The sequence below is a fragment of the Sturnus vulgaris genome, chromosome 3 (genome assembly GCF_052056855.1).
Source record: "Sturnus vulgaris isolate bStuVul1 chromosome 3, bStuVul1.hap1, whole genome shotgun sequence".
NCBI classification, from domain to species: Eukaryota; Metazoa; Chordata; class Aves; order Passeriformes; family Sturnidae; genus Sturnus; species Sturnus vulgaris.
The window spans coordinates 43204586-43231866 of record NC_142245.1 but is presented as its reverse complement, the minus strand read 5'-3'; the positions used below and the strand labels follow the sequence as shown (position 1 = coordinate 43231866).

At 43.1% G+C, this 27281-nt stretch overlaps 3 protein-coding genes across 4 annotated transcripts; 2 read left to right on the top strand and 1 right to left on the bottom strand.

Moving 5' to 3' along the window:
* The first annotated feature begins 70 nt into the window (after positions 1 to 70).
* PDCD2 (programmed cell death 2) lies at positions 71 to 4614 on the top strand. Its single transcript, XM_014875431.2, has 6 exons — positions 71 to 386; positions 466 to 717; positions 1055 to 1231; positions 2252 to 2367; positions 3569 to 3685; positions 4200 to 4614. The coding sequence occupies exons 1-6, from the start codon at positions 86 to 88 to the stop codon at positions 4362 to 4364; spliced, it is 1128 nt and encodes a 375-aa protein (XP_014730917.1). The 5' UTR covers positions 71 to 85; the 3' UTR covers positions 4365 to 4614.
* Positions 4615 to 6456: 1842 nt separating this feature from the next.
* Positions 6457 to 16106, bottom strand: TBP (TATA-box binding protein). 2 transcript variants are annotated; one of them, XM_014875442.2, is made up of 8 exons: positions 16024 to 16106; positions 14159 to 14334; positions 13166 to 13500; positions 12014 to 12101; positions 10012 to 10103; positions 8756 to 8923; positions 8363 to 8457; positions 6457 to 7162 (listed from the first exon to the last, which is right to left on the bottom strand). In XM_014875442.2, exons 2-8 carry the CDS (start codon positions 14210 to 14212, stop codon positions 7083 to 7085), a joined length of 912 nt encoding a protein of 303 aa, XP_014730928.1. In that variant the 5' UTR covers positions 14213 to 14334; positions 16024 to 16106; the 3' UTR covers positions 6457 to 7082. The 2 variants fall into 2 exon arrangements, with proteins under 2 accessions (XP_014730928.1, XP_088017606.1); XM_088161480.1 differs by having other exon boundaries at positions 14159 to 14400; positions 16024 to 16104.
* Positions 16107 to 17855: 1749 nt separating this feature from the next.
* PSMB1 (proteasome 20S subunit beta 1) lies at positions 17856 to 24931 on the top strand. The gene is made up of 6 exons (XM_014875454.2): positions 17856 to 18208; positions 19449 to 19556; positions 20982 to 21063; positions 21511 to 21640; positions 23189 to 23295; positions 24654 to 24931. Exons 1-6 carry the CDS (start codon positions 18105 to 18107, stop codon positions 24837 to 24839), a joined length of 717 nt encoding a protein of 238 aa, XP_014730940.1. The 5' UTR covers positions 17856 to 18104; the 3' UTR covers positions 24840 to 24931.
* The last annotated feature ends 2350 nt before the right edge of the window (positions 24932 to 27281 follow it).

The following is a 27281-nucleotide window of genomic DNA, read 5'->3' as shown; positions in this document are numbered from 1 at the left end:
GCGGGGCGGGGCGGGCCGGGCCGGGCCGGGCGGGGCCGGCACAGCGCCCGCCCCTCTCGGTGGCCGGCGGCCCACGGGAAGCGGCATGGCTCCCGGCGTGGAGCTGGGTTTCGCGGCGGCGGCGGAGGGCCCGGGCGGTGCCTGGCGGCTGCGCAGCGCCTGCTTCCCCAGCAAGGTCGGGGGCCGGCCGGCGTGGCTGGGCGAGGCCGGGCTGCCGGGCCCCGCCGCCCTGCGCTGCGGCCGCTGCCAGCAGCCCTGCGCCTTCCTGCTCCAGTTGTACGCGCCGCTGCCCGGCCGCCCCGACGCCTTCCACCGAACCCTCTTCGTGTTCGCCTGCCGCAGCCCCGCCTGCTACCGCCTGGCGGGCCCGAGCGGGCCCTTCCGCGGTGAGGAGCAGGGACGCAGGCAGGGATGGGGCGAGGGCCGCCGGCCGCCGTCCCGCTGACCGGCGCCTCTCGCCCGCAGTGTTCCGGAACCAGCTGCCGCGGCGGAACGACACGTACTCCGAGGAGCCGCCCCCCGAAGAGCCGCCCCCGGGCCCGGCCCCCGCGCCCCCCCGGCGGCTGAGCAGCGGCGCCGCGCTGTGCCGCGTCTGCGGCTGCCTCGGGCCGCGCAGCTGCGGGCGCTGCCATCGCGCCGCCTACTGCGGGCCCGAGCACCAGGCGCTGGACTGGCGGCGCGGGCACCGCCGCTCCTGCGGGCAGCACGCCGCCGGAGGTGGGTCCGCGGCCACGGGGGCAGCTCGACACGCGTGCCAGCCTGTGGTCAATACTGCACCGAGCTGCCGAGTTGCAGCTTTTGAGTTCTGTCTGGTCTGCCTTCCACACCACTGGGACTTAGAGAGGTTGTTCAAAGCAACAGGACGCCTGTTGCAGTTTTCCACTGTCCTTAACGTAGCAGTGTTTTCTTACCTTCAAGTCAGGTCTGGCAGTGACGTAAATCTTTCTCGCTCATGCAATGTTTCTGCTGTGTAGTTTGCTGTGTAGCTTTTGGGGAGAAGGACATGAAATACCGAGATGACATTGTGAAGTGGTATCTGTCTTCTGTTTTCTAGATGGCTCGGCAGATGCAATTCCAGAGCATAACGAATTCCTTTTTCCAGAATATGAAATTTTGATAGAACCTGAGGAACCAGAATCTCCTGCTGACAGCAATGATGATGAACAAGGAGCTGAAAATACATCAAAGGACGCGAAAGAACAAGAGGAACTTGGAGCTGCAGGCGTTGCAGGTCAGAAATAAAATGCTGCCTGTAATTTTTCCCTGTGATGCCTGTTATCACATCTTTAAAATATCAAATACTATTTTTAAGCGTTTAAACTACTGGTGAAAAAAGGCTAAATGCGCAGTCATTTGCAATGCTAATTTGTTGTAGACATCCCATAATATAAGCTGCTTTTATGGGAGAGATTTACTAAGCTCTGACCCCGGGAGCTGTTGAAGCAGCAGTTGCTGCACATAGCTCGGAGTTACACTGTGTCCCTGTGTGCTTCCAATAGGTAAGGAACAACTCAAGTGAGAAGGACAAGACTCTGAGCATCTGCTGCTGGATGCTCTTGGAATTAGGAAATTGTTAGATTGTCCTGGCTTGACTTGGTTTAATATGTCTTAATTTATGGAAGATAAAATTTCCTTCTCTCTGCTAGTATAAAACTGGTTTGAGGATATTTGAACTGACTTAGCATTAAGCAGTTGAAGTGCAGGCTCCTTCCTCCCTCCTCCTGCTAAATTCATGATGGTTTTGCTGTGACCACGCTGGCTTTGAACACACCCAGAGTGGAGAGTCTGTGGTGGTGCCAGGGAAGAATGCTGGGTTCCTGGTGGTCCCTTCCTGTGATCCAAAGCTGTCACAAGAGTGTTTAGTGCCCCGAGTTGATGTGTTTGTTGGAGTGTAACAGATACGCTCTTCAGTGCTAAAAACTGAAGTCTGGCACATGCACAGCGCATGGAGCCTTTTTCAGATGTTGTATCCTGAAGGTTCTGTAGTCCTGTGATACCTGCTGGGAGCCATAAACTTTGGTAGATTAACTCCTTCCCTTTCCAGTATTCCAGTACTGTTTAAAATGCAACTAAAGCTAGTGAATGGACCTATGTGTGACTGAATCTTAACATGCCATGAAAAGAAAAAAAATCTTAGATTTATGCCAGGAATTACTTATGAAGCAAAATTAATTTACATGTGCTAATACTGTTTTTAAATTTTAGTGTCTTGTATTAGCCTGTAACTTTTATCATTCTTTTTCTTGCTTAGATGAAGCGTTTCAGTCCTTAGATGAAGAGACATTGGAAGCAATGGCAAAACATGAGACTGAAGAAGAAAAGATCTTCCAAATGTTTAAAAAACAAGTCGCTGCTGAACCAGAACAGGTCAGAACATGGGGCGGCCTTTGAATGTAGCAGTTCTGACACAGCATCCTGCTGCACCTGCAACATTTCACTGTCTTTTGTACCTAGTTAGAAATGGGGATGCCTCCTTATCTTTCGTATACCTAACCCACACACTCTCATCTTCCTTATGTGCTGAACTTAATTCGTGCTGAAGTACGAGTTTAGCACCTGCTCATCCATCTTAAACAGCCGCTGGTTAGGATGGGATGGCACGAGGGTGCTGAACCCCCCACAGCGTGGAAGGAGCCACCATCCTGCGACCAAAGGGCATGGGGAACCACTGCACTCTTCCCCAGCCTGTGGCCCTGGTTAGCCTTCCTTCTCAGCAGAAGAAAAACTGCAGAGAAGAGTTCTGTCCCTGTCACCAGTTGCATTGGGGGTGGCTTGGATTTTTTTAAGGAATTAGTGATGGCTTTAAAATTTCCACTATTTAAAACAGAAATCTTCCCCCCCGCTATTTCTTATTACTGCCAAAGGCTAAAAAGCTACATTGTAAAACAAAACCGTGGTCCCTGGTTTCATTCAGAGAAGACACAGGCCTAAATCAATCGAAGTGGTGAAGAATTTCTCTCCATGTTTTGCCTGGTAGCTGAGGGGTTAAGGTACACACTCAGAAAGTAGCAGACTGAGTCTTTCCTCCTCTGCTTTAGGTATATGCCTCACTCTCTCTGACCATCTCTGTACTGACTGATCTGTCCTTTTGCTGATATTGCCTGATTTGCTAGTAATGGAAAAATAAAGGATATGTCTGAAAATACCTTCTTGAACATTAGGATAGTCTGCTTGTATTTAGATGTAGAACTACAGACAGAAAGATCTGGATTGCATTCCTGACTGTGTGCTAATCATCCGTCTGCTCTTTCTCTCTCAAGACTGTAATATAAACAACGTTGCATTTCCGGGTCCCTTGATTAGGGAAATACAAATCACTGCAAATGATCCCTGGATCGCTGAAAAGATGCGATATGAATACTTGCATGATTCATATAGTTAAGAAAACTCATATAAGCAACCTGTCTTATTTAGAACGCTGCATTTGCAAATATTTTGCCATAGTTATTACTTCAAAGAACTGACCTTTTTCTGCTCCATCTACAGCTTTGTCTGTGTCACTAAACAATAATTTTATACCAAGATTAAAGGACAGTCATGAGAACTTAAAACTTCTGCTGTATTTCAGATTATTAGATACTGCAGAGGAGAAGAAGGTCCACTCTGGGTGTCAGGTGAAAATAGGCCTGAAGAAAAAGACATCCCAAATTGTGTATGTGGTGCCAAAAGGAAATTCGAATTCCAGGTATGTAAGTTCATTTAAAAATAATACAGGTAGTGTGTTTCAGACTGAGGATCTAACTGTGTAGGAACTGGCATGTAATTCCAGCAAGAAGGTTGAAGTTGCAACAAACTAACTATGCTAAATGATTGTATAGAGCCTTTATTTACTCTTTTAAAAGTGCTTTTTCACTTCATGATGCACATTACAAATAAGTTTGTCTGGAAGTATTCAGCTGTAGAATTTTGAATGCTAGAGATGTATGTATGGTGAACACAATGTCATGCAAAGCCAAAACATAGTTACTAATGGAATTTCAAGTGGTGGGAGGCTCACAGATCAGGCAAGTCTTATAAGGTCAAATAAAACTTACCTAGAATTCCAAATTAATTTTATTTGAGCTGCCATATACAGCTTCAGCTGTGATTTTGGTGTAAGAGAATATAAATTCTTACACCAAATGCAGGACTGTTCTTCAGAAGTGGGGAGAGGGGAGAAGTCTGTGGCCTGCCTCTAAACCTTTTGGTTTTCCTTGAAGATTATGCCACAGCTCCTGAATCACCTTCAAGTTGACAGCCTCGGAGAGAGCATTGACTGGGGAACGCTGGTGGTGTACACTTGTGCTGACAGCTGTGGTGGGGCAAACGAATACCTGGAAGAGTTCATATGGAAACAGGACTATTCCATGGGCTGTACTTTATGAAGTTGAGTCATCCAAATGGAGTACTTGATTTGTTGCACTGCATCTCTGCACCATGCAAACAAGTAGTTGAAGTCACTGATAACTGTGCATCTTGTAACATGATAAAACTGCTGTAACTAGACCTTGACAGCCTCTCTTGTGCTCCAGAGGAGCTTTTACTTCAACCTGATAATGAAGCCAGATGCATTTGTTCAGAAAGCTTCATTTCAAATCTCTTTTCTGAAAGTTTATTAAATGAAGATGAAAAATTTTTGGATTGGTGAAATTATCTTTTGTTGGTAATGGAACTTCAGAAACTTAAAGGACTTTAGTCTTGTCAGGATTTTCATTGGGCTACTCAAAAATTAACATTCATTCAAAGAAAAGCAGATTACTGTAAACCCACTTGAGTGCTTATGTTGAAGAGCTGTACAGGAGTCAGCTAAGACAAAGCTGCATAGCCTTTTGCTGTGGAACTTAAATCCGCTTCCCTTTCTCAACAGGTACACTAAACCTAACTTGGGAGTTTGTCGCACGTTCTCACTGAGTGGTTGTTTGAGATAACAATTTTTGTGCATTTTTTCTCTGACTTAAAAATATTAGCCCCATGCAGTAGTTTAACTCAGCTACCTGGTGTAGAAGCAATTTAAACCAAGTCAGCCCTACCAGAATACATTTGTCTTGTTACACACTGCCTGTAGCAACATATTTTCAGAATTGTACCTTAAGCCTGCCATCACTGGTAAAGTTTAAAAATTAGTGTCCTCTGCAGGGATTCTTCTACTATAGACTGCCATAGAGCTGAGGCAAGATAAAAGTGAAACCAGAATGCTGAGCTTCACTGTGGTAGTTGCTTAACTACTCCTATGGCTATGGCTGTATTTGCAAAAAAGGCTTTTTTGTGTGTTTCCTATTGAATTGACTTCAGTTACATATTCCCTTATCCTCCCTCAACCATTCTTGGCTGCTTACCTGAGACTCTGTGGGGCCCACTGTGGGGTTTTTGAAATCATTTAGATGTTGAAAGTACTCAAATAAGCAGGCAGAGAATGGTGTACCTGGAAGTGGATTTGTTATAATAGAACTTAATTTCTAGCAGGGTAGTTTTAAGCCCTGGTCCATGTTGTGAAAAAGCAAAGTTAAGCCACTCTAGTATGGCTTGACTGATTTTGTTGAACACCATCCTATGGTTTCTTAGGGCTCCAAGCTTTCTGAAGAGTTTTGCACGTAAATTGGTAATAGTTCAGGTCCTGCAAAAGCATGGAAAGCCATGCAGTTATAGTCAGGAGCTCTCAGGAACATTCACGAGCTCACAGCACAGAAAGGAGCAGCACTGAAGGCAGCACAGTGTTTGAGTATATCCTGCACAGCTACATTAATAAACAGCATTTTTCTGGTAAGACCCATGAAACCAGTCATTGAAACACCTGGAGAGACACTGGTGTAGAGAGAAGACTGAAGATTAAAGTCACTCAGGATTTGCAAATAGAGCAGTATTAAAGCCAACCAATTTTGTCTGGAAATGAAGCATCAGCTCAGTAATGAGACCATTGTTTACATTTGGGTTAGTTTCAGATAAAAGTTGTTTGAAATAATGTGTAAGTCATAGGAGGTTACTATTACTGGAAATTCACTGAAGGAAAAAAAAAGTTTATTTTTAGTTCTTAACCCATTAGGCTTTAAGCATGGTTCAGAAGGAAGATTATGTACATACTGACTCCAGTTGGAAGGGCTTTGACATTTTACAGGAACACTAATATAGTGAGGCTGTCACAGCTGGTAAAATACAAAAGTAGTAATTTAAAGAAATACTAGAAGCTAAGCAGAGTCTATTGTTTCAATTCAGTCAAGGACAGCTATTTAAGACTTGCCTAAATCCCATCTGTTGAACATAAGGCAACACATACTCAAACACACGCTTCTTTAACCAGTCATCTCTTCTGCTTTAACACACTGGAAATATTCAAGGTAGATATTGCCAAGGATGTGACTGCTGGTATGCAAGCCAGATCACTGCTAAGATTCTCTCAAAACAACATGTCACTTAATAGCAGTGCATCTGCTATTAAAAAATTAAATAATAAAAAAATTCAATGTATTTCATTCTACCAGCTGGGTAATTTTAAAATTTATTAAGACAGTTCCCATAGTTGTATAAACAGGGTTTATTGTACATGTGGAGTTGAAGAAGGAAAGAGAAGAAAGGAATATATTATATATATATGTACAGTGAGCCATTTTAATTAATAAATTTATTCTATCTTGCTTAATACTGGAAAGAGGGAATGTGTCTGGCACCAAAGAATTTTAAAATTGAAAAAATTTAAAAGCTAAGGTTCTGAAAATTATAAAAACCATGGTCTTATGGAAGGAACTTAAAACATATATACATGGCAATTTAAGTGGTTTATACACTGAGTGACACAGTTGCATTTGTCTTTAAACCAACTTACAGATTTTCTATTAATAGAACTGGCATTAAAACTATTTAAAAGCTAGAATATAAATAAAAGTTGGAGGGGCTGCTCCAGAACAGCCCAGTAAAGCAACTCACAGTAACTCAGTAGACATATTTAAGAATACAGTTCCCCTTGAGCATCAGGGAAGTAGGCACTAACTGGGAAATAGTCCAAGTCCTGGTGTTGCAGTTGCACTGGAAGTCCATTTCTTGTTACTGCTGTGCCATACACAATACCTTTTAAAATATACCCCTGATTTCTCTGAAAGGTGTAGAAACTGTTACGTTGTCTTTCTGAATCCCTTTAAAATAGGATAGATGTTTTCAAATGCTTCATAGATTTCTGCTCGTACTTTAGCACCTGGAAAAAAGAAGGGATTACGTTAGTTTGTACCTTTTGCCAAATACTTAATTTTGGCTTTGAGAATGTATATTTGAATGCAACTCTATATAAAACCTACGTATATCCATGAATCTCTATTTTTACAATCCTTTTTAACACATTTCATAGAGAGCTTACATTACCAGCCTTCTCTGTTTAATCTGACAATTGCTGAAACTTCCACTAGCATCTGTCACAATGATATGTTGCAAATGGAATTTTCATATACATAATTTCCACAGGAGACCCAACAACAAAGCACAGCCCTGTAGGATGTTTGTGCAGAAAGGTCTAACTGGTACACCTTTTTTTTGGGAGTGTGAGTATCAGGGGAAGGAAGGTCTGGCAATGGAGACCACTGCAGAGGACTGCATTTCCCCACACTGCAGGGACATGACCCTTCTTTTGTCTGTGGATCTTGTGGGTTTTTTCTCCATAGTAAGACACAGCTTACGAGGAAGGGAGTAGGTCGAGCACCCAAGGTTCAGGAGGTCCTAGATCTCAAGTATCTCCCCTTCTTTGGCTGCTGTATCATAGAGCATGGCAGCAGCCTGCAGCCAAAGAAAAGCTAGCTCAGTCACACATGCTCAGCCACAGAAAGAGTCTTTCAGATTTTGCATTCTTACAGCTTTTTGGGCACCTGCATACCCGACTAGGGTTCATGATCACTGTTGCTTTGATCTAGCCAAATGTGCTCTTGCTGTGTGCATTCTCATCTGTTAAAGAATATAGTGCAGGTAGTTCTGTGTGCAGAGGCAGTGCTGAGCTGCAGGCTGAGCTCTGGGTGCAGGATCCCCAGGCAGGAAGCCTGCTGAACTGCGGAATCTTTGCATAACAAAGCCTGGTGCTGAGCCCTCAAGAAAACCTGGTCTGACTGTGTGAGTGGGGTATGTAGGGAGTCAAGCAGGGCACCTGTTGGCTTTGCTGGAGATGCTCACTGCAAACAGGCTTTGGTCCTACTGTAGCTGGTGTGGCTCCGACTGCCAGAGTGGCTGCTGGATGGCTGCACAGGGAAGTTTCCTTAACATCACCATCCATGGAATACTCTATTAACTCTCCTTTCTCAGTACTGTCATGTCTAAAGGAAAAGTACCTGGCAGTTTACGTATCCCTGTGTGTTCTCTGTAGTACAGTCCAAATCTCACCTCTTGGAGTAAGATACTGGTTTTTTTCACTTACCAGTTAGAACCACTTTTCCAGAAACAAAAATAAGCAGAACAATTCTTGGCTTAATCATTCTGTAGATTAAGCCAGGAAACAATTCCGGCTCATAGCTGTAAGAGAAAAGAGTGAGAGTGTTTAAATGTGCTTACAGACCCATGTTCCACGCTATCTTCTGGGCCTAGTCTAGGACTGGGCAGAGCAGATGCAGACTTCCCTGAAACTTGGGGAGGGTAGCACGGAAGATCATTTTGACACGTTCACATTGGGCAGCCTCAGTTACACCTGAGGCAGTGCAGAGATAGGAACAAAGATGCAGGCTTCCCTGTGGTGCAAGGGAATAATCTAAACAGATGTCACTTTCTAAGATGGTATGCAACAAGAATGAAACATAAGCAAGCCTTTTTTTACCTGCTGAACTGCTGGTGTGTGAGTACCAATCCTTCCAGTCTGATGGGAAATTTCACATCACAGCTGCCCACCATATTCTGAATTTTAAAATCCAAAAATTTTGCAGGAAAACCCAGTTTCTGAACAACTCTTGCATACTTCCTTGCTGCCAGTCTGGATTGTTCCTCACTGAAGTGAGAAAAGGATATCCATATTACTGCCTCAGTTAAGTATTACTTCAAGCAAACAGCAGTAAATCACAAATACCTAACCAGGGAAAAAAGACTGTGTGGAGGGAGAGGGGAGTTCATATGCAAAATTTTTACATCTAAAATTAACAACTAGCACTAACTGCTAATTTTCATGCTAATTTTGGTAATAGACTCCTGGACACCATTAGTGTTGCATTTACTGTTCATGAGACACAAAACAGTAAATTATAAATCCATACATTTTACACTTTTAAACTATTGACCTCGAACTACTACTGCTAGAAAATACGTATTTCTATAAAAATCTGTCAACTGGCAAAATCTACTGCTTGATTCAGCCATTCAGGCATTCAAACATGGGTTTAACACAACTGCACAGCCTTACCCACTGTTGCAGAACTCAGCTTGCTTCAGGTTTGTAAACAGCTGAGGATTTGTTTGTTCTTGATGCAGAGTAAGACAACTTGAATTTCAAGTGTCACCAGGCAGAGAAAGTGTTTCCCTATACAGATCTATTCATTCACCTCTGCTCAATAGTTTATTCCTTATGGACTTCTTTGGAGCAGAATTTCTCTCCTGCCCACAAGAGTTAAGCTTATGTTTAGTTTTCAATTCTTATGCTTCAATGGTCATGTTAGGAACAGATCAGACTACAGGAACCAGAGATTTGGAACTCCTGTCCTGTGATGAATGAAGCTATTCGAATATAAAATCCTTCTGTCATCATCCTTACACTTTAAGCAGTTCCAATGCATAGTTGCTGAATTTTTAAAATTATTATAAAAAGCAAGTAACTGCAAAGCCAAAAAAGAATATAATAACCTCTGCAAACCAGTTTATCAGACTGAATGAAAGTATTTCAGAAATAGAACTACCATTTTCCCATAAGTTAGGAAGTCTCTTCAATCATAAACAGGCATTTTCTGTAGAAATGTGTATAATCTGAAGGAACTGTGAAGCAAGACTAGTTGTACCGGTACAACATTGATGTGTATATATAAATAAGCATCATGGTACACGAGAAAACACAGCCTGAATTAGTTTGCTTGTAATGCCTAAACATACCTTTTTGCTCCTGTGCACACCATTTTTCCAGAGCTGAATATCAGTGCAGTAGTACGTGGTTCTCTTATTCTCATAATAACAGCAGCAAAACGCTGAAGTGTGAGCATTGAGACTGTTAGTGACATACTGCTGTCATCATTACATTAAAACCAAATCTGCATCATCTAAGCAGCAAGTTACACTGTAGTGCAAGGAAAACTTAAGGTCAAACATACTTACAGATCACTCAAAGTTTACTTGAAATGCTTAAACCGTAAGTACCTTCAAGCACATACACTGAGAGGTAGAGCCAGGCAGGAAGGGTATTTACCACTGCATACCTATTCATCTCTCATTACTATATATGCAACATACTAATAACGCTAACATTTGCATCAGAGCAATAGAAACAATTTTAAAAATAAATTTACGCCATGTGTATTGAAATGTTATCTCTTATAAGTCGGATGGAAGACTATCCAAAAAAACGGACAGTGTTACAATACCAGCAAACAGAACAGCTAGAGATCAAAGTCCTGTGTAAACAGAAGTCACCTCAGCTACCACAGTAGGACACGGCAGCCTGATTAGCTCTATCTTTTTATCTTAAGTAAGCATTTCCAAATATTCTTAAATTCCTTGAAGTAAGAGATACTAGAAACTGATGTGGGCATGCATACACACACACACACAAACCCCTGTTTGTTATATTTAACTGGGAACAGCTCACCCTGCAGTGCCATGAATTGTTCTGCTGACATAACCAAGGCGGTAGCGTGGGTTACCCAATAGCACGTTTGTCAAAATATGACAAACAATACAGCCAAGCAACATCTTTCTTTGATAAATCAATGTACTGACTAAACGTCAGGAGTGTGTTACATAACCCTTCTATCCCTCTGCCATGGAAAACAGTGTTTCATATTGATTATTCTAGCCTACAGGTTTTACACAGCCACCTACCCCCTACCTCAGGAGTTACCACGGCATGCTCCAATTTTTGCTGCATTAAGATCTTACTCACAATTATGTAACAGCATCTCTGGCGTAAACATACAGTAACAGTCATTTATCATATATGCCTGCATGCGTGCTTTAACCTTTGAGAGCAGAGTTCAGGTCAAATGCAGCAAAACACTAAATGCTAAAACAAAAAAACCCACACAAACCCCAGGAAAACTGAAGCCTTCCCAAGACGAGCCAATTCAACTATGTGACATCTAAAGTTTTATTAGTGTCCAGCTACTGTTGTTGCAAAGATAACATTTTCGAGAGAAGCCACCCAAAAAAACCCATGAAGCAACATTATTTTTGTCATTCAATGCTTGGCTATTGTTCAGATTTCCCAAGCTAAAAAGAAGCCATTTATTTACAACCCCACTACTATTAAGAAGCAGCAGGCAACTTTCAAGCCAATATGCAAAAAAATCAAATTAATTTTGCTCCATTTTAATGTTCCACCAAACTTAGCCATCAGAAGTAATGGAGGAGATTATGAGAGAACAGAGGGTAAGCGAGACTATGAAAAATAACCGAATGCCCTGCGACCGTAAGAATTCCAGAGGAGCAGCTAGGTGGAGGAAACCACAGCTCTGGCAAGAGCCCAGGATTTGAATTCTTCTTTCCTTTCTCCTTGTTGGGAGATAGGGAACAAGATTTCATCATCAGACATTTCACAGTAATATGCAAAAAGAGCTCACTGATCACTACAAACAAATACACCTATATGAACAGCAGCAGAGGCCAGCCCTACGACAAAAAACTTGGCCAGGCTATTACACTGTTGGTTAAGTTTTTTCTAAATGTAACAACTTAAAACCTGGTGCACAGCACAGCTACCTCAGCATAAAAATGCTTTTTACTTATTTGAACATGCCAAGTTTATTAAGATTTCCCTTTTAACTACAGCATAATACTGTATAGATAGCAGGTAGGCTTTTCAGTCTACTGCAGCAGCCTGCAGCCATAACCTGTGCCTTTAATTTATCTGTTATAGGATGAACTCTTAATACATTTCTCTTACCTTGGGATTATATTCAGCATTTCGGGCACGAAGTGCAATAGTTTTTAGGTCAAGTTTGCAACCAAGATTCACTGTGGACACAATATTCCTAAAAACAGATCAGAGAAATATATTAAAAAGACAATAAGGAAGTTATATGTCTTCTTCATTTTTAACCAAATCTAGTAAATTTTATTTTTTTATTATTTTGTTTCTCCAAGCAAATTTGAGTGGCATCTTTCCTACTAACATGAGCACTGAGAAGTGTTTTGGCTCAGTGGAACCTCCTTTTGTAGGGCAGAAGCTCCTAAGGCATCATTACTGATTCCTCCTTATCTGTCAGCTATTATGAAAAGTGTCCCATGAGAAGAATCTCTATTTCAGTTTGGCAGGAAAAATTACTGATGCTGAGAGCCCTCACCACAATCAGGGAAGCTGATGGAAACAGGAGAAAATGAGCTAGTACTGTCTGAAATTTTCCTTGCTATGCCTTTGAAGGAGGAGGGCACAGAACTTAGTGGGAATGACTCAGGAGGTAAATGCACTGCCAGGAGATTGAATAGCAGGTCTCCAGAAAGTGTAATAAAGTTACTAGATAAAAAATTTTGTTTTCTGGGAAAACCCTGAAATTTAAAGGCCCTCAGTGAGGGGGGAAAAAAAAGAAAAATATGATAAACTACTCTTTCAATTCACAGTATCAACTATTTCTCTTTGTCCCTTCCATAAATTTCTGAAATTGTCTCTTTAAAACTGAAGTTCACTGAAAATACTTCCATACTTAAACTTAGAACTAGTTCTAGGGATATTTCCCTTCTCACAAGCTCAGTGTTAGCCATGCATTGGAAAAGGGAACATTATGAGCTCCTAAAGTGCAAGGAGTTAAAAATGACGATGGTGTTAAATGAAGACATGTAAAATCCTCCATTGGTATGCTCCAAAGATGTACCGTTGACAAATCACTAAGAAACTGTTTATATTACTAAGTGGTTTAGTAATGAAGCTAAGCTAAAAATAAAAGTTAAAATTACTCATATTGCTACAGGAGACTCCTAAGTTCTCAGGACCTCCCTTCCCACCAAAATGCAGTACCTAATTCCTGATTTGACTTTGGTCCTAAATCTTTAAAGGTCTGTCTGAGAAAGGACATGATGCACTAACACATGGGGCACTCACTGTAGTTGTGGCACTATGCCAGAGCTCTCTGACGCCGGTGTTGCAGGAGTTATTGGAGTCATTGGAGTCATTGGAGAGGGGTACAGAGGTGTGGTTCCTGGTAAAGGGGCTGTGGTAAGAGTCTGTGAATGGAAGAGCTGGGGGGTTTGACCAGATGTTCCCTGTGTTGCTTGCTGTGATGTGGATTGCTGTGCTGCTTGCTGCTGCTGCTGCTGCTGCCGCTGCTGTTCCTCCAATATGGACAGACTGTTGGTGCTCTGCACAGGCTGCGGTGTCAGTCCTGTGCCATACGGCATCATCGGGCTGAAAATTGGAATTCCTGGAGTCATTGCACCCTACAGAAGAAAACATGACATGAAAACCACAGATCATGATGACTCCATTTTGTTTTTAAGAGACAAAGTTTTCAGAAGGAGCCTAAAAATAAATCTATGTTAGTTGAGTTGTTCATACCAAACCCGAAGCATATAGTAGTAAATAGTTAAAAACAAAATCCTTGGAAATGCAGCTGTTCTATAGAATAAAGTACTACCCAAAGGAATCGAGGGAAATGACATGCTTCTAGCACTATCTTGCAAGCATATCTCAACTTTGACCCACAATTTAACTTGAAATTGTCTGATCATCAACTGTACCCTGTACCCCATGCATCCACAGCCCAGCAACAATCCATTATGTACACAGTTTAAGGAGCAAGCACCAAAATTAAATTAATCTTTCCAACCTGTCTGTCATGTTTCAACTTAAGAGGAACCCCATTAAGAAATCCCATACATATTCTTATGCTCTGTGTATAAGAAACCACGTATTTCTTATACTTCTGGATATAGACACCAGTGGTTTCGAAATTCTGCTTCATATTAGTATTATTTGATACCTAGCAGAATTTTTCAGATCTGCAACCAAAAATCATGAAGCTAGATGCAAGAAAGAGAAAACATGTTCATAAAGGAAATTCAGATCATAGTTACATCTTAAATAATTTGTTTTTACCTGAGGGGAGGCTAAGCCTTGAGCGTAGGGTGGCAAACTGTTGTTCTGATCCATGATTCCAGTTATTTCTTTGGTGAGGCCAGAAGTATTTCCTTCAATTAATTTAAATAAACTTCAAATCCTAGAGGTTTTTTAACCGTTTAAAACATTCCAGCGAAGCAGCTTTTAAAGCCAAGCTGAAAGTGTTAGGAAAACATCAGCTTCAGAGAAATATGTTATGAGTCTAAAACACTAACCAAATCCTAGAAAGGAAAAAAAACACAGTAATATCTTGAGAATAATATCTAAACACAAACCCAAAAGCAAACCTATCAGCTGCTGACTCAGATAAGAGACACCCACGTACAAATACATATAAGAACATTCACGCGTATGCACACACACATGCACAATCCATAAAAATAACCTTTTTCAGGCACACTCCATAGAAATTTTGCAGTATGATTCTGCTGAAGTCCCTGGCAGGCTACCTGACTCACATGGGCAGGCCTGTGTCTAACCAAACCCTCCTGCACAAAGAGCTCAAGCTGTTGATGCTCACTCTACTCCAAGCTTCCCTTTAGCTGCAAAAGCACTGATTTTTTAGAATTTAATTCCCATGACTACTAACTGACAACCTTACAAGCCACATTGCTTGTTAAGTCTCTTCCTGGACATTTTAAGGCTTGGGCTTTCAAAATTTTTTTTCTCCTATGAGAAAAGCATTGCCACTCAAATCAGAGCTAGAAAACCTCTTCCACCCAATTCCATAAAATAAAGCACTAGCAGATTTCAAACTGTAATGACATGCATTTCATGAGGAAAAAAGAACTATTTCAAGTATACAAGTGAAACACGTAATGACTTTCTTTTATTTTTAAACTATACTTCTGTTGCTGTGTTATGGAAATAAACCACGGAAGCAGAGAATTTAAATGTTATGATACCAATGATATAAAATACTATCCCATTAATTTGTAAGTTTCTTAACTACTGCTGAGAAAAGCTCAAGGTCATTATCAGGCCAGAGGTAGGCCACCTCGAAATCTGAAGACAGCCTATTCAGCCTCTTTTTTTTAAGATGTAAGAGCTTAGAATTACATTAATAGTTACACTGCAGCTAAAAAGACATGCTTTTTTCCACCCACGACCATAAGATAATATCTTTACCCTCACCAAAGGTATCAAGCAGAGCACCCGGGTTTTTATAACGCGGATATATTAGAAGCCTAAACATTTATCCTGGAAGAAACAAAGTCAACTCCTCGACAGCCGAGCTATTTAGTAAGAAGGCTAGAGAACAGGCAGGCCAAAACCTGCAGCCAGGGCACCGGCTAGGCAGAGCTCCTTCCTGTCTGCACCCACTTAACGCCGCTTAAGCGCTCAGATCTCCGCTACAAACGTCGGGCGACGTTTCGGCCGAGGGAACAGAGTCCAGGAGCAGGAGACAGCCCGGAGGAGGCCCCGACTCACCCCCGAGGCCCCTTTCGTGCTCCCCACCAGCCACACAGCAGCGCTCGGCGTGCGGCCACAGCCTGCCCGCGCCCCCCGCCCTCCTCGCTCCCCATCCAGCACCGGCCCCGGCCCCGCGCAGCCCCCGCCGCTCTCGCAGGGTCCCGCTGCTGCCCGCGCCCACCCCGCGCCCGCCCCGCTCGCCCCCGAGCCGCGGCGGGGGACAGAAAGGCGGCCGCCGCCTCCGCGCCCAGGGAGTCTCTCCCCGCTTCTCCCGCAGCGGCTCAGGCCGCCCCGGAGGTGCGGAGCGAGCCCGGCCCGCGCACCGTCCCCGCCCTCCGGGCCCGGCCTGCCCCGCACCATCGCGGCCCCACCGGCCCGTCCGCGGGCAGGGGGCGAGCGGCGGCCGTGGGGGAGCGGCGGGCACTCGGTACCTGGCGCTCGCTCCGCTCCCGCCGCGCTCAGCGCCCGCCGGAGCCCGGCCGCGCCCCGCCCCCGCGCCACCGGCGCGCCCGGCGCGTCACTTCCCGCCGCCAGCGGGACAAGAGCCGCGCAGGGAGGAGCCTTCAGAAACTAAACAAGGGCAAGGGCAGCGTCCTGCACCTGCAGAGGCGTAACCACAGGTACACACAGGCTGGGCCAAGCCGATGGGAAGCAGCTCTATGGAGAAGGTCCTGGGGCTCCTGGTGGACAACGGGCTGTCCGTGAGCCAGCAGTGCCCTTGTGGCCAAGAAGGCCAGTGCTATCCTGGGGTGGTTTAAGAAGAGCATTGCCAGCAGGTCGATCCTGACGCTCTGCACAGGCCTGGTGAGGCACATATGGAGTGCTGTATCCTATTCTGGGCTCCTCAGGACAGGAGAGACATGGAGCTCCTGGAGCAGATCCATCAGGGTACTACAGAGATGATTAAGGGACTGGAGCATACACTTAACTATGAAAGGCTGAGGAGCCTGAGGCTGTTCAGTCTCAAGAAGAGATGACTGAGATGGGACCTCATCAATGTGAATAAATAGCTAAAGGGTGGGTGTGAAGAGGATTCATCCAGGCTCATCTTGGTGGTGCCAAGCAACAGGACAAGAGGCAGTGGGCAGAAATTGATGCACAGGAAGTTTCACCTGGCTATGAGGAAGAACTTCTTCACTGTGCAGGTGACTGAGCACTGGAGCAGATTGTCTAGAGAGGTTGTGGAGTCTCCCTCATTGGAGATGTTCAAGAACCATCTGGATACAATCCTGTACCAGGTGCTCTAGGATGACCCTGCTCGAGCAGGGATGTTGGACCAGATGAGTCTCTGTGGTCCCTTCCACATCCTGTGAATCTATGGGGGTCCCTGGCAGTGCACCAGGCCCTCACAGAGGCTGTGGTTCCTCACCCTGGAGCTGTACAGAGTTCCACACTGCTGCGCTGCCACCTGCGGCTCTTGCCACTCTGTGTGTAGTGCCCATGGAGACTGCAGCCACCACGGCTGTGCTTCCCAAGCAGGGCAGCACTCTTCTCAGGAGCACCACATGTGTCCCCTGCATCTCACTGTCCCCACCCTTTCTCTCTCCCCTAGTACCTCTTCGAGCTTCTGTTCCAGTCCTTCCCGCCTGGTTCCACTCGTGCCACAGTGCCTGGCACCACACCCCATGGCCCACCTCGAGGACCTGGTGAGACCCCATCTGTGTCCAGCTCAAGAAAGACCTGCACCTGTCCAGAGGAGGGCCACCAAGATGCTTAGAGGGATGAAGCACCTCTTGTACCAGGAAAGGCTGAGACAATTTTTATGATTCAGCCTGGATAAAAGAAGGCTTCAGGGTGACTTACTAGAAAGGTGGGGAGGGACTTTTCACAAAAGCATGTAGTGACAGGACAAAGGGGAATGGCCTCAAACTGAGACGGTTTACATTAGATATTAATTAGGAGGAAGTTCTTCGCTGTGAGGATGGTGCGATACTGGCACAGTATCAGGGAAGTTGTGGCTGCCCCATCCCTGGAAGTGTTCAGTGCCAAGCAGGATGGAGCTCTGAGAAACTTGGTCTAGTGAAAGGTGTCCCTGCCCGTGACAGGACTAGATGATCCTTAAGATCCCTTCCAACTCCAACCACCCGATGATTCTATGATTCCCGACTCTTGCTCTTCACAGCGGTTCCAAAGGCGCTCTCCCCTACAGAGCAGGAGCCACCCTGCTGCCCACCCGCCCAAACACGAGGGGTGTGCGATGCCCTCACCACAGCTACTGATCACAGTACCTGTGTGTTGATCACAGCACGGTACTGATCACAGCAGCCTGCGTATTCCCACGAGCGGGCACACAGCTGGCAGGGCAGCGCTTGGACAAGAGCGGATCCCGCGGGCCCAGGCACACACCTTGCCGCAGGCTGGGCCGGGCGGGCCCCGCCGCCCTCCCGCCAGGCCCGGCGCTCGCCGCCCGGCAGAGCAGCCGAGAGGAGGCGGCGCTGCCCTGCCAGAGCGGCTCCGCTTCCGCCTCCGGTGCCGCCATTTCGCCGTGAGACAGCAGCGATCGGAGGCCGCGATGCTGTCCACCGCGGGATACGGGCCCTCCCGGCCCGAGGCGGGCTACGGGCTGGAGGCGCCCGTGCAGCGCTACCGCTTCTCGCCATACACCTTCAACGGAGGGTGAGGGACCCGGGCAGGCAGCGGGCGGGACGGGGCACCCTCGGCCCGGGACACGGGGCCCAAGGCGGAGCGGCGCCAGAGTGGGGCTGTCTCGCCTTACTCCTGCTTCTCCTCGGTGCTCCGTGCGAGTTTATCTCCCCTGACGGTCCTCTTTGTTGGGAGAGAGGGGCAGCACAAGGAGGAGCTGGGCTCAGCCTTGCCTTGAGATCTTGCAGCCTTTCAGGGTGTTCTTGCCTGTCCGTGTGGCTTTTGGAACACCCAGGGTCCCTCAACTTCGACTGGTGCAAAAGTACGCATGTTTTGTTCCTCAAAGGGAAACAGAAACAATCCCCAGAGGATTGTTTCTTTGTAGTGGCTTAGGAAACCCAGGTAATGGTCCTGTTACAGAATCACAGAGTTGTTAGGGCTGGACGGGAGGTCTGGAGATTATCCAGTCCAACCCCTGTGCTAAAGGCAGGGTCACCTCGAGCAGGTGACACCAGAACGCGTCCGGGTGGGTTTTGAGTGTCTTCAGAGAGGACTTGAGCTCCCTGGGCAGCCTGTTCCAGTGCTCTGCCACCCTCAACATGAAGAAGTTCTTTCTCCTGTTGAGGTGCAGCTTCTTGTGTTTTAGTTTATGGACATTGCTCTTCACTGTGTTGCTAGTAAACGTGTTACTGGATTGAATGCTACCTTGCTGTAACTGCTAAAGGCAGGTGATATTTTACACACCTGAGTTGGTGGCATGATCTGGCCAAGTAGTTTTTTTTATTATGACGTCTGCTGCTTTTTAAAGAGCATCTCTTTGTTACTTAATGGTAGTAGACCTGTGGTGATCACAAAACTAGTTGTTACGAAGTAATAACACCAGATTTTAAAAGTGACGTTTATTTAAGTGTAGTGATACTGTTGCTTAGTATTTTGCTTGTTTTAGAAGGATGAGTCATTATCAGGCATATAAAACACCCCGTCCGTTGAGTCTGGTTCTTTCCTATTGCACAGTCTCTGTTTTACCAAGTTTCCATACAGGGTAAATCAGAGTAGAGGGCCACATGCCTATATTTTCTTTAGTCTGTCTGGTGTCTTCATCCTTTGGTGTTGAGTAGGGATGTGCAGAGTGGGAAACAGCAAGGAAGATAAGATGGTTGACAAAATGCAAGTCTAGGTGTAGAATTACTATCTAGTTTGTTTCTGTGTTGCCTAAGAAGATAGTTGTGCTGAAGGTCATGACTTATCAATACTCTTTTTACTCTTTTTTAAGGACTGTGCTGGCAATTGCTGGAGAAGACTTTTGTGTCGTTGCCTCTGACACGCGTCTGAGTGAAGGCTATTCAATTCACTCCCGGGACAGTCCAAAATGCTACAAGCTGTAAGTCCAGATCTGCAAGGATTGAAAAAGATGAAAAGTCTTTTGTATTGCTGACCATGTCACCTGCCTACTGCTTTAAACAGAATTCTTAGAAGAAAAAGCACAGTAACAAAGTAGATTTTGGAGTCTTGGTGACCTTTGCTGTAATGCAAGATGCAATGTGATGTTGTAAATATAGCCAGATTTCTTGTTTCATGCTCTTCAAGTTAGCATGATGCAAACCTTAACATGGGGGTTTTTTTGGCTGGATATTCAGAAAAATTTTTAACTGTAGCAAAACTTAATCCTATGACAACTCATTCTGCTTCATCAGGAGTTCTGGTGATGGTATGCAAGTGTGCCCGTGCTGCCAGTTGTACTGTATCTCTCTAGTTAATTACCTGGCACCTTAGAGAGGTGTTTGTTTTAGGAGAGGTAAACCTATCAGTAGTTCCATAATTGAACTTTCTATGCTCATTTTATGCTTAGTTTGACTCACCTGGGTAGCATCTCCTTGGTTTGCAGCTACACGTTATTTATGTTCATTTTATTGCAGCAGGTGCTTGCCTTGTCGGGTGTCATCAATTATGTAAACATTTTTTTTTCTTCTGGGTTATTGTTTCTTTTTCTAATTTGATGACATGAAATCCAAATAACTTGGGTTTCTTCTGGTTAACTTGTTACTACTATATGTGTGATTCTCTGATACTGTCCAGATGGAGATTAGTCTGGTACAGTATACTTACTGCACACGGTGGCTTTGTGTAATTCCAGTGACAGGCTGAGAGAAGATGTTGTTTTAAGATGTTTTCTGAATGACTGCTTTGGGCTGGTCTGTGTGTGTTAGTGTTTCTAGACTCTCTTCTATTTCCTAGCATTAAAATTTCAAGCGTGTGTTGCTGTGGTTAGAGTTCATAAAGCATTTCAGAACTGAGCAGAGCTAAGCTTCTGTAGTGCATCTGCTGCCAGATAACTTCTGTTTGTTCTGGCACGGAAGCCACTAAAACCGTAAATGTCATGTAACCATCATACAAGCTTAATGCACCCCTCAGGTCTGATGGAGTGAAAATTGGGCTGAATGATAGGATCTGTGGCTCCCCAGTGTAAAACAACAGATCTTCTGGCAAGACTGAATTGCTACAGCTGGAGTCAGGGGTGCATGAAGAAATGGAGAATTTCTTTTTGTCAGTCTTACTGACAGCTGAAGAAGGAAGCGGGTTGAAGAAAGACATCTGCGTGGTCCTGCATTTAATGAGTCTTCTTCAACATGTAGGTTGCAGGTGCCTTTTGTACACCACAGATCTGTTACTACATTTTAGACAACTGTTTTTGACAGCACTAGAAAAACTGAAAATATATTTGGTGTTTTCATAATAACCTACTGTGTAAGAAATTGCTGTAGTTCACGCTAAGTCTAAAATTGCAACAAAATTTTACGTTTTTCAGAACAGAACAAACGGTCATTGGATGCACTGGTTTCCATGGGGACTGCCTTACCCTTACCAAAATTATTGAAGCCAGATTAAAGGTAAGTACATATCTTACTGTATTTAGAAACTTAGATTCTTAATATTATGCTTGAGACCAATAATATGATATGTTTTAAATATAACTTCTACTGGGTTTTTTTTAAAGTGTTTGTTATCATAACTGTTTTGCTAGTGAAAGATCTGTTAAAAGATCAGGGGAAATTGGTGATGTGTTCTTATTAAGTGTGACCACAAATTTACAGAATGTAAGAGCTGGGAGGATATTGCAAATGAGGCAACACCTATTACAAAAATTTGAAGATATGTTAATATTTGGCTTGTAAAGAGGCCTTACTTTTTAGACCAGGGTGTTTTCACTAATTGTACTGGTTAAGAATTTTGCTTAGTGTTGGATTCTGTAGTGAGAAATTACAGAAAATGTAATTCTAATTGAATGTCAGCTTTAGTGTTTGACTTTCTTCTCGGATGTGCTCTACCACTGGCAGATGTACAAGCATTCCAACAACAAGACCATGACTACAGGGGCTATTGCAGCAATGCTGTCTACAATCCTGTATTCTCGACGTTTCTTTCCCTACTACGTTTACAATATAATTGGTGGACTTGATGAAGAAGGTAAGACTTTAAACAGGAAAAGAAAAAGAGAGGCTGCATTTCTGCAGGGTGGATAGCTATGCCTTTACATCTCAGGTGTACTGATTGAGTAACAAAATTTGTGTTCCTGTTCCTAACACCTGCCTTTAGGCATTATGGTCCTTACACAGATCAAATACATATTATGTATCTGGCTTGTTTCTTGGTTTTTGTTATTCACTTGTTTTTTCATTTCTGAAGGTCTGAAAGTCTAAAAGCTATGTTATAATTATTTGATTACAAATAAAATCTCTGAAATTATTCCTATTTTTTTCCTACTGGAAAATTTTACAGCTGTTTTTCTGGATTTTTTTTAATTGAATCTTTAAAGTAGATGTCACCAGTAAAATCGTATATGTTTCCCTCAGACCTGTGAGTGTGGTAAAGACTATTTAAAATGAAGGCTTACTCCAGAGACAGGTTTCTACCAAGTTATTTCTAAATGTTAATTAACCTGTAATGAAAATCATGACTTCTACACAGAAGCTGTAGTTTAATGTACAGCCCTTCTAGAACTTACTGGGCTCATGTCCAGTAATTTGGTTAGTTGCTGAAATACTGTGTTCTCTGGATGTGAGAAGGAGCTCATGGGTGGTCTTGTTTGGATAATTTTAGCCATTCCCTGCAGTTTGTTTTTACCATTTAGTTACACTGCTTTCCCAGTCTTGCTAAGACATGTCTTTGATTTGTGGGATCTGGCAGGGGATTAGTCTGCCCTGCATAATGGTAAATCTCAGATTATAAGGGAGCTGAAGCAGCTGATAAGAATCAGAGCGCAGGTTTGCTTGCACGGACTAAATTTCAGTCCAGCTAGATAGATTTTTGATTTGGCTGGCTTTCTCAGGACTGTTGAGCTCCTGTGCTCTGCTGCCAAGGGCACTGGCTAGGTGATTGAATTTGGGTGCAGCCTGTCTGAACAGAAAGGCGGGGCTTGGCCAGCTGCTGCATTCTGACTGGCATGTCCTCGGGTGCTTCAGAGCTACAGTGTGTCTGTCTGATACTGGTAGAAGCCAGTAAACTTTGCACCACTTGGTCTGGCTGCAGAGGGAGGTGTTCAAGAGACCAGAGCATCATCCCTGGTTCTGGGAGTGATGCAGAGGCATCCAAGCATGCTTTCTGGAGGTAATTCAAGAAATGTATCGTTCAGGAAGGATGTCTGAGCTGCTTGTTTGTGTTAGCCTTAGAACCCCTGAGGCTCTTGGTGCTGCACTACACTCTAGCACATTTTTCTGCTTTGATTATTTTGTATAAGCACTTTTTCTGTGGTAAGTACTGTAGGAAACATCTGTTGAAACATGATTGTGTCTTAAATAAAGAAAATAACCTTGGATATTGTACCAGGCTGCAGCCATAGCGAGTCTTCTGTAAAAAGCATCTGAACATACTCAGTGTTGTTTGGTAAAGGTTTACTGGGATCTGCAGTGTTCCAGATGCTGCTTATCCAGAGAGCTGATTTTGTTGAAAATGCTTGTCAGTATTGATCATCTTCCTGAACTGTGATTACATACTGTTCTTTTTTTTTTTGCTCAGGGAAGGGAGCAGTTTATAGCTTTGATCCAGTGGGCTCCTATGAGAGAGATTGTTTCAAAGCAGCTGGATCAGCAAGTGCCATGTTGCAGCCTTTGCTGGATAACCAGGTAAGATAGCTTGTTGGCTTTTATTTTGGTTTGTTTTTTTCCTTATCTCAGTAAACATTTGTGACATTCAAATTAGTGTAGCTTTACTTCTGGAGAATATTACTTTTTGTGAGAAGTTTTAAATCTATTATCCAGATAGGATCTGGTAATCCATACATTTATAAATTATGTGGCTTTACTTTCTCAGGAGAAAACCAAGTTTTACTTTGGGATCTGTTCAGGTTTTTAATACATTATTAATAGTGGAGTGCCTGTTTAAAAGACAGAAATATTTTAATTGGGGAGTTATGTTTATCATAGAAGTTGTTTGAAGGGGATTTTTTCTGGGTTTTGTGAGTTTTTTCTTGGCTGATAACATAAATATGCCTGTTACTTAGTATGAAATAACACCAAATTAAGAAGATAGAATTAATACATACATTTTATCATTTAACATACCTTGTTTAAGTCTTCAGTTTTGTACAACTTAGATACTATTTTTCAGTAAGAGTGTTTTTACATAAAAATGCTGGAAATTTATTCAGCTAAACCTGTCTGAAATACTTGAGGAATATTTTTGTATTTAGTTGAAGCTGTTAATGATTGAATGGGAGAAATACCAAAGCATGTTTTACTCATTTTAATTTTTTGACATTGACTAAATGTTGGCATTTAGTCACTTGAACCTGATGTCAACACAACTTTTGTGCTTAGAAAAGTAGTAAGCATTCTTGACTCTTACCAGATGAGAAAGGAATAGAATATTTCATTAAAAAAAAACCCAACTTTATTAACTGAAGGAAATTCATTCTGCAAAAACCGAGTAGTTTTAAGTAATTTTTTATTGCTTATTGGGTTTCAGGCAAAACATGTGACTCTTGTCCTTTAGCTGTTCGGATGCTTAAGTTCACACTTCCATTTATGAACTAACTTATATTATTTAGTAGGACCAGATATGCTACAATATAGACTTAGTTTTGGAGTCTAGGTATCTTAGGGAATATTTGCTTTTAAGAAATGTTCCTAACTACAAGTGACCAGAGAAAAAAAGGCACATGTGCAGTTCTGATATTGCCAACTTTGTGAGAAGTTTGTGAAGAATTAGATCAGATCCAAATGTTAATTGTGATTTTCTACATGCCGAATGAGCAGGAGGAGCTATGCTGTATGTTGGACCTACTTATAGTTAATTTTCTAAGAGTATCCATTTTGGCAAAGCTCTCAACTATTAACTGTGTGGAGGAATAGTCTTTCAGCTTTGGGGTTTTTAAAATAGACAAGTAATTTCTTCTTTTTAATTCATCTAAATTTGTTCATTCTAGTGCAGAGACTGAAACAGTTTTTACAGATGGATAAAATGCATTTTCATATTTTCTTAGATTGGCTTCAAGAACATGCAAAATGTGGAACATGTACCTCTGACCCTGGAAAAGGCTTTGCAGCTGGTTAAGGATGTCTTCATTTCTGCTGCTGAGAGAGATGTGTATACTGGGGATGCACTAAAGATTTGCATTATTAAAAAAGATGGAATTAAAGAGCAAACTCTCCAGTTACGAAAAGACTAATTCAGTTCACGTGTAAGCAAGTTATCTGGGATGTACAATTTACCTGTGTTATGAAGTCATTTGTCTTATTAAATTTTTTCCAAGAAGTTCAACTACTGTGGTGCTGAATATTTTCTGTCTTTGTTAGAAGTTGTGGTTTTTCAAAACCAGAGCAGTTTATGGTAAGGAAAGCAGCTAAAAGTTACAAGTCAGTTTCCTTCATCTCATCTTAATCTATCGATCAGTCTAATTCTAATGCAAGTTTAATCTTCTCACAATCTCTTATGCTGCAGTATGGGGGAGTATTAAAATTTAGGTTCACAGACTATTCTGATAATTCTTTCAATTCAGCCTTGGTTTAGCAGGTAAAAAGCATGTGCTCTGTTCATGCTGCCTCCTCTGCACTTCATAGCTTGCTTTTCCTGTCTTTATTTCTCTGACATGCTGTCCTGACATTTGACTTTGTGTACTTATTTGCAAAGACTGTATGAGTCATCTGAAACCAGTATTACTCTGTTAGAGGGAAGAATGTTAAATGGAATCGTTCACAGTTTAGTCCAGGGCTCTGTATCTGGGGTCACTTCTGCGTGTTTCTGGTCAGTGCCCAGAATTTGAAACATTGTCCCCATGAGGCTACTGATGGAAAATAGAATGGAGATTCCTGAGTGCCTTTTAATGCCTAGGTCCTTTGTTAGCCCTACTGCTGCTTTTGATTCTTGGAAAATTGCATCAAGTGTAGTTTGTTTGATGTGGTGTATCACACTCCTGGAAATTGGCTTCAGTATTAGACCTTTAGAAAAACAGCTGCATCATTAAGGACAAGATAATTTTTTCTTGTCCAAGAGTCCTTTCACAGTCTGTAGCTCTTCAAAAAAGGACATTGAAGTTATCTCTTTGCTTCAGGTGGCATACTAGTTCCTTAAAAGAACAATTTTGCTGACATGCTTGACCCTCCTGTTAACATTGTTAGTATGTGACTGGCTGATTTCAGTGCAGCATTTTGGGTGCCATGCTTTATTAGCTCTGGGTGGTCTTCTCTAGAGACAGCAGTCTCAGGCTTTTTAGACAGTTTAGACAGTGGGTAGCATTTTGAACCTCAGTAATCGAACAACTAGTGCTTTTAAACAGACTGGCTGTGTTCAGGAAATCCACCAACTTTCCCAAAGTGTTTGTGAAGGCACTCGACCACTGGGTGCCAGTGTTGGGCCAGGTAAGGAGGGAGCAGCTCATTCCTGGGTAGTTGGGCAGTAGGAAAGGCACTCGGCATCTCAGTCTGAGTAACGCGGTGGCTGAAATCACTAGGTCACGCAAGTCAGAACTTCCAGACGTATTCAGGTGTCTTAAGAGGATATTTAACATTTTCAAAAGTCATCCTAGATGGACAAGGTTGATTGTATAAATGACTGTAGTCGTATGCTGTCTGTACTGAGCAAATGGCACACAATGCAGTAATTCTGAGAACAGAAATCCTGTGCCTATTTAAAATACAAATCAGCATTGAACTAAATACCTGCTGTATTACATCTGTAAAATTAAGTTAAAACACCTTAAACTCAGCTCTCTTTGATACCAGATTTATGTTGAATTGCTCAAGTGTTTCACAATAGGCTGTTGGAGCTTTACACAAAGTTGTTGTAATCTACTGAAACTAAATAGTGTTTCAGTTGCAAAGAAAAACAGAAGAGGGCAACAAATTGACATGCCTGCCTTTGGAACAGGTCTGTTTGCAATATACAAGGTCTAAACAGTGAAGAGCAACAAAGCAACCAACAAGGGGAACTATGCAATTTCTGCATGAACTGATTTATTGTTCTTGCAGGATGCCAGACGTGTAGGAGAGTTGCAATGATTTAACTCAAAAGTATTGATAAATTTGGCTGCTCTCATATTTAAGCCTAGATTTTGCATCCAAAGTAAATGCATGTTGACAGATTTTAGGAATTACTGGCTTTAGTTTGATGTGGCTAGACTTGCCTCTGTAAATTCTATCAGAAGGTGATTAGAATTTTCAGGTGTCATTTGCAGTTTCAGAAGAGGTACAAGAGCAGGTACCTGTTTTCCTGACACTGTGTCAGTGCCATCCTGTTGGTGCACTTGCACCGATGCAAGATTGCCATTTTGTCTCCTTTTCAGATTTCCCTGCAGAGTACATCTAGCGGAAGAACTAGCAGGGAAAGGAAACTTTTTCACTGGCCCGTTGGACTTAAAATATCAAGTTTCTTTCACCAAAGAATGTAGCACTATACTCACTCCCTTTGTGGATGAGTTTGGAACCAGTGAGATGGGGAGGTTTGTTTCCCACATTTTTAACTTTCCAGTTATGCCCTGGCCTGATGCCATCACTGCTTGTGCTCTGAGTGAGGAGTGACAGGAGATTTGCGAGTACCAAAGTGTTCACAAGCCATTCAACTAGAAGTTACTTGCTTATTAGTATTAAAACATCCCAAATGCCAGATATATATT

Coding starts and splice junctions, on each gene's coding strand:
- PDCD2 (XM_014875431.2), top strand. CDS start 86: ATGGCTCCCGGCGTGGAGCTGGGTTTCGCGGCGGCGGCGGAGGGCCCG. Junction 718..1,054: donor CGGGCAGCACGCCGCCGGAG/GTGGGTCCGCGG, acceptor TCTGTTTTCTAG/ATGGCTCGGCAGATGCAATT. Junction 3,686..4,199: donor AAAGGAAATTCGAATTCCAG/GTATGTAAGTTC, acceptor TTTTCCTTGAAG/ATTATGCCACAGCTCCTGAA.
- TBP (XM_014875442.2), bottom strand. CDS start 14,212: ATGGATCAGAACAACAGTTTGCCACCCTACGCTCAAGGCTTAGCCTCC. Junction 8,458..8,755: donor ACACACCAGCAGTTCAGCAG/GTAAAAAAAGGC, acceptor TTTCTCTTACAG/CTATGAGCCGGAATTGTTTC. Junction 7,163..8,362: donor TGGAAAAGTGGTTCTAACTG/GTAAGTGAAAAA, acceptor TCTTTTTTCCAG/GTGCTAAAGTACGAGCAGAA.
- PSMB1 (XM_014875454.2), top strand. CDS start 18,105: ATGCTGTCCACCGCGGGATACGGGCCCTCCCGGCCCGAGGCGGGCTAC. Junction 21,064..21,510: donor TTATTGAAGCCAGATTAAAG/GTAAGTACATAT, acceptor TACCACTGGCAG/ATGTACAAGCATTCCAACAA. Junction 21,641..23,188: donor TGGTGGACTTGATGAAGAAG/GTAAGACTTTAA, acceptor TTTTTTGCTCAG/GGAAGGGAGCAGTTTATAGC.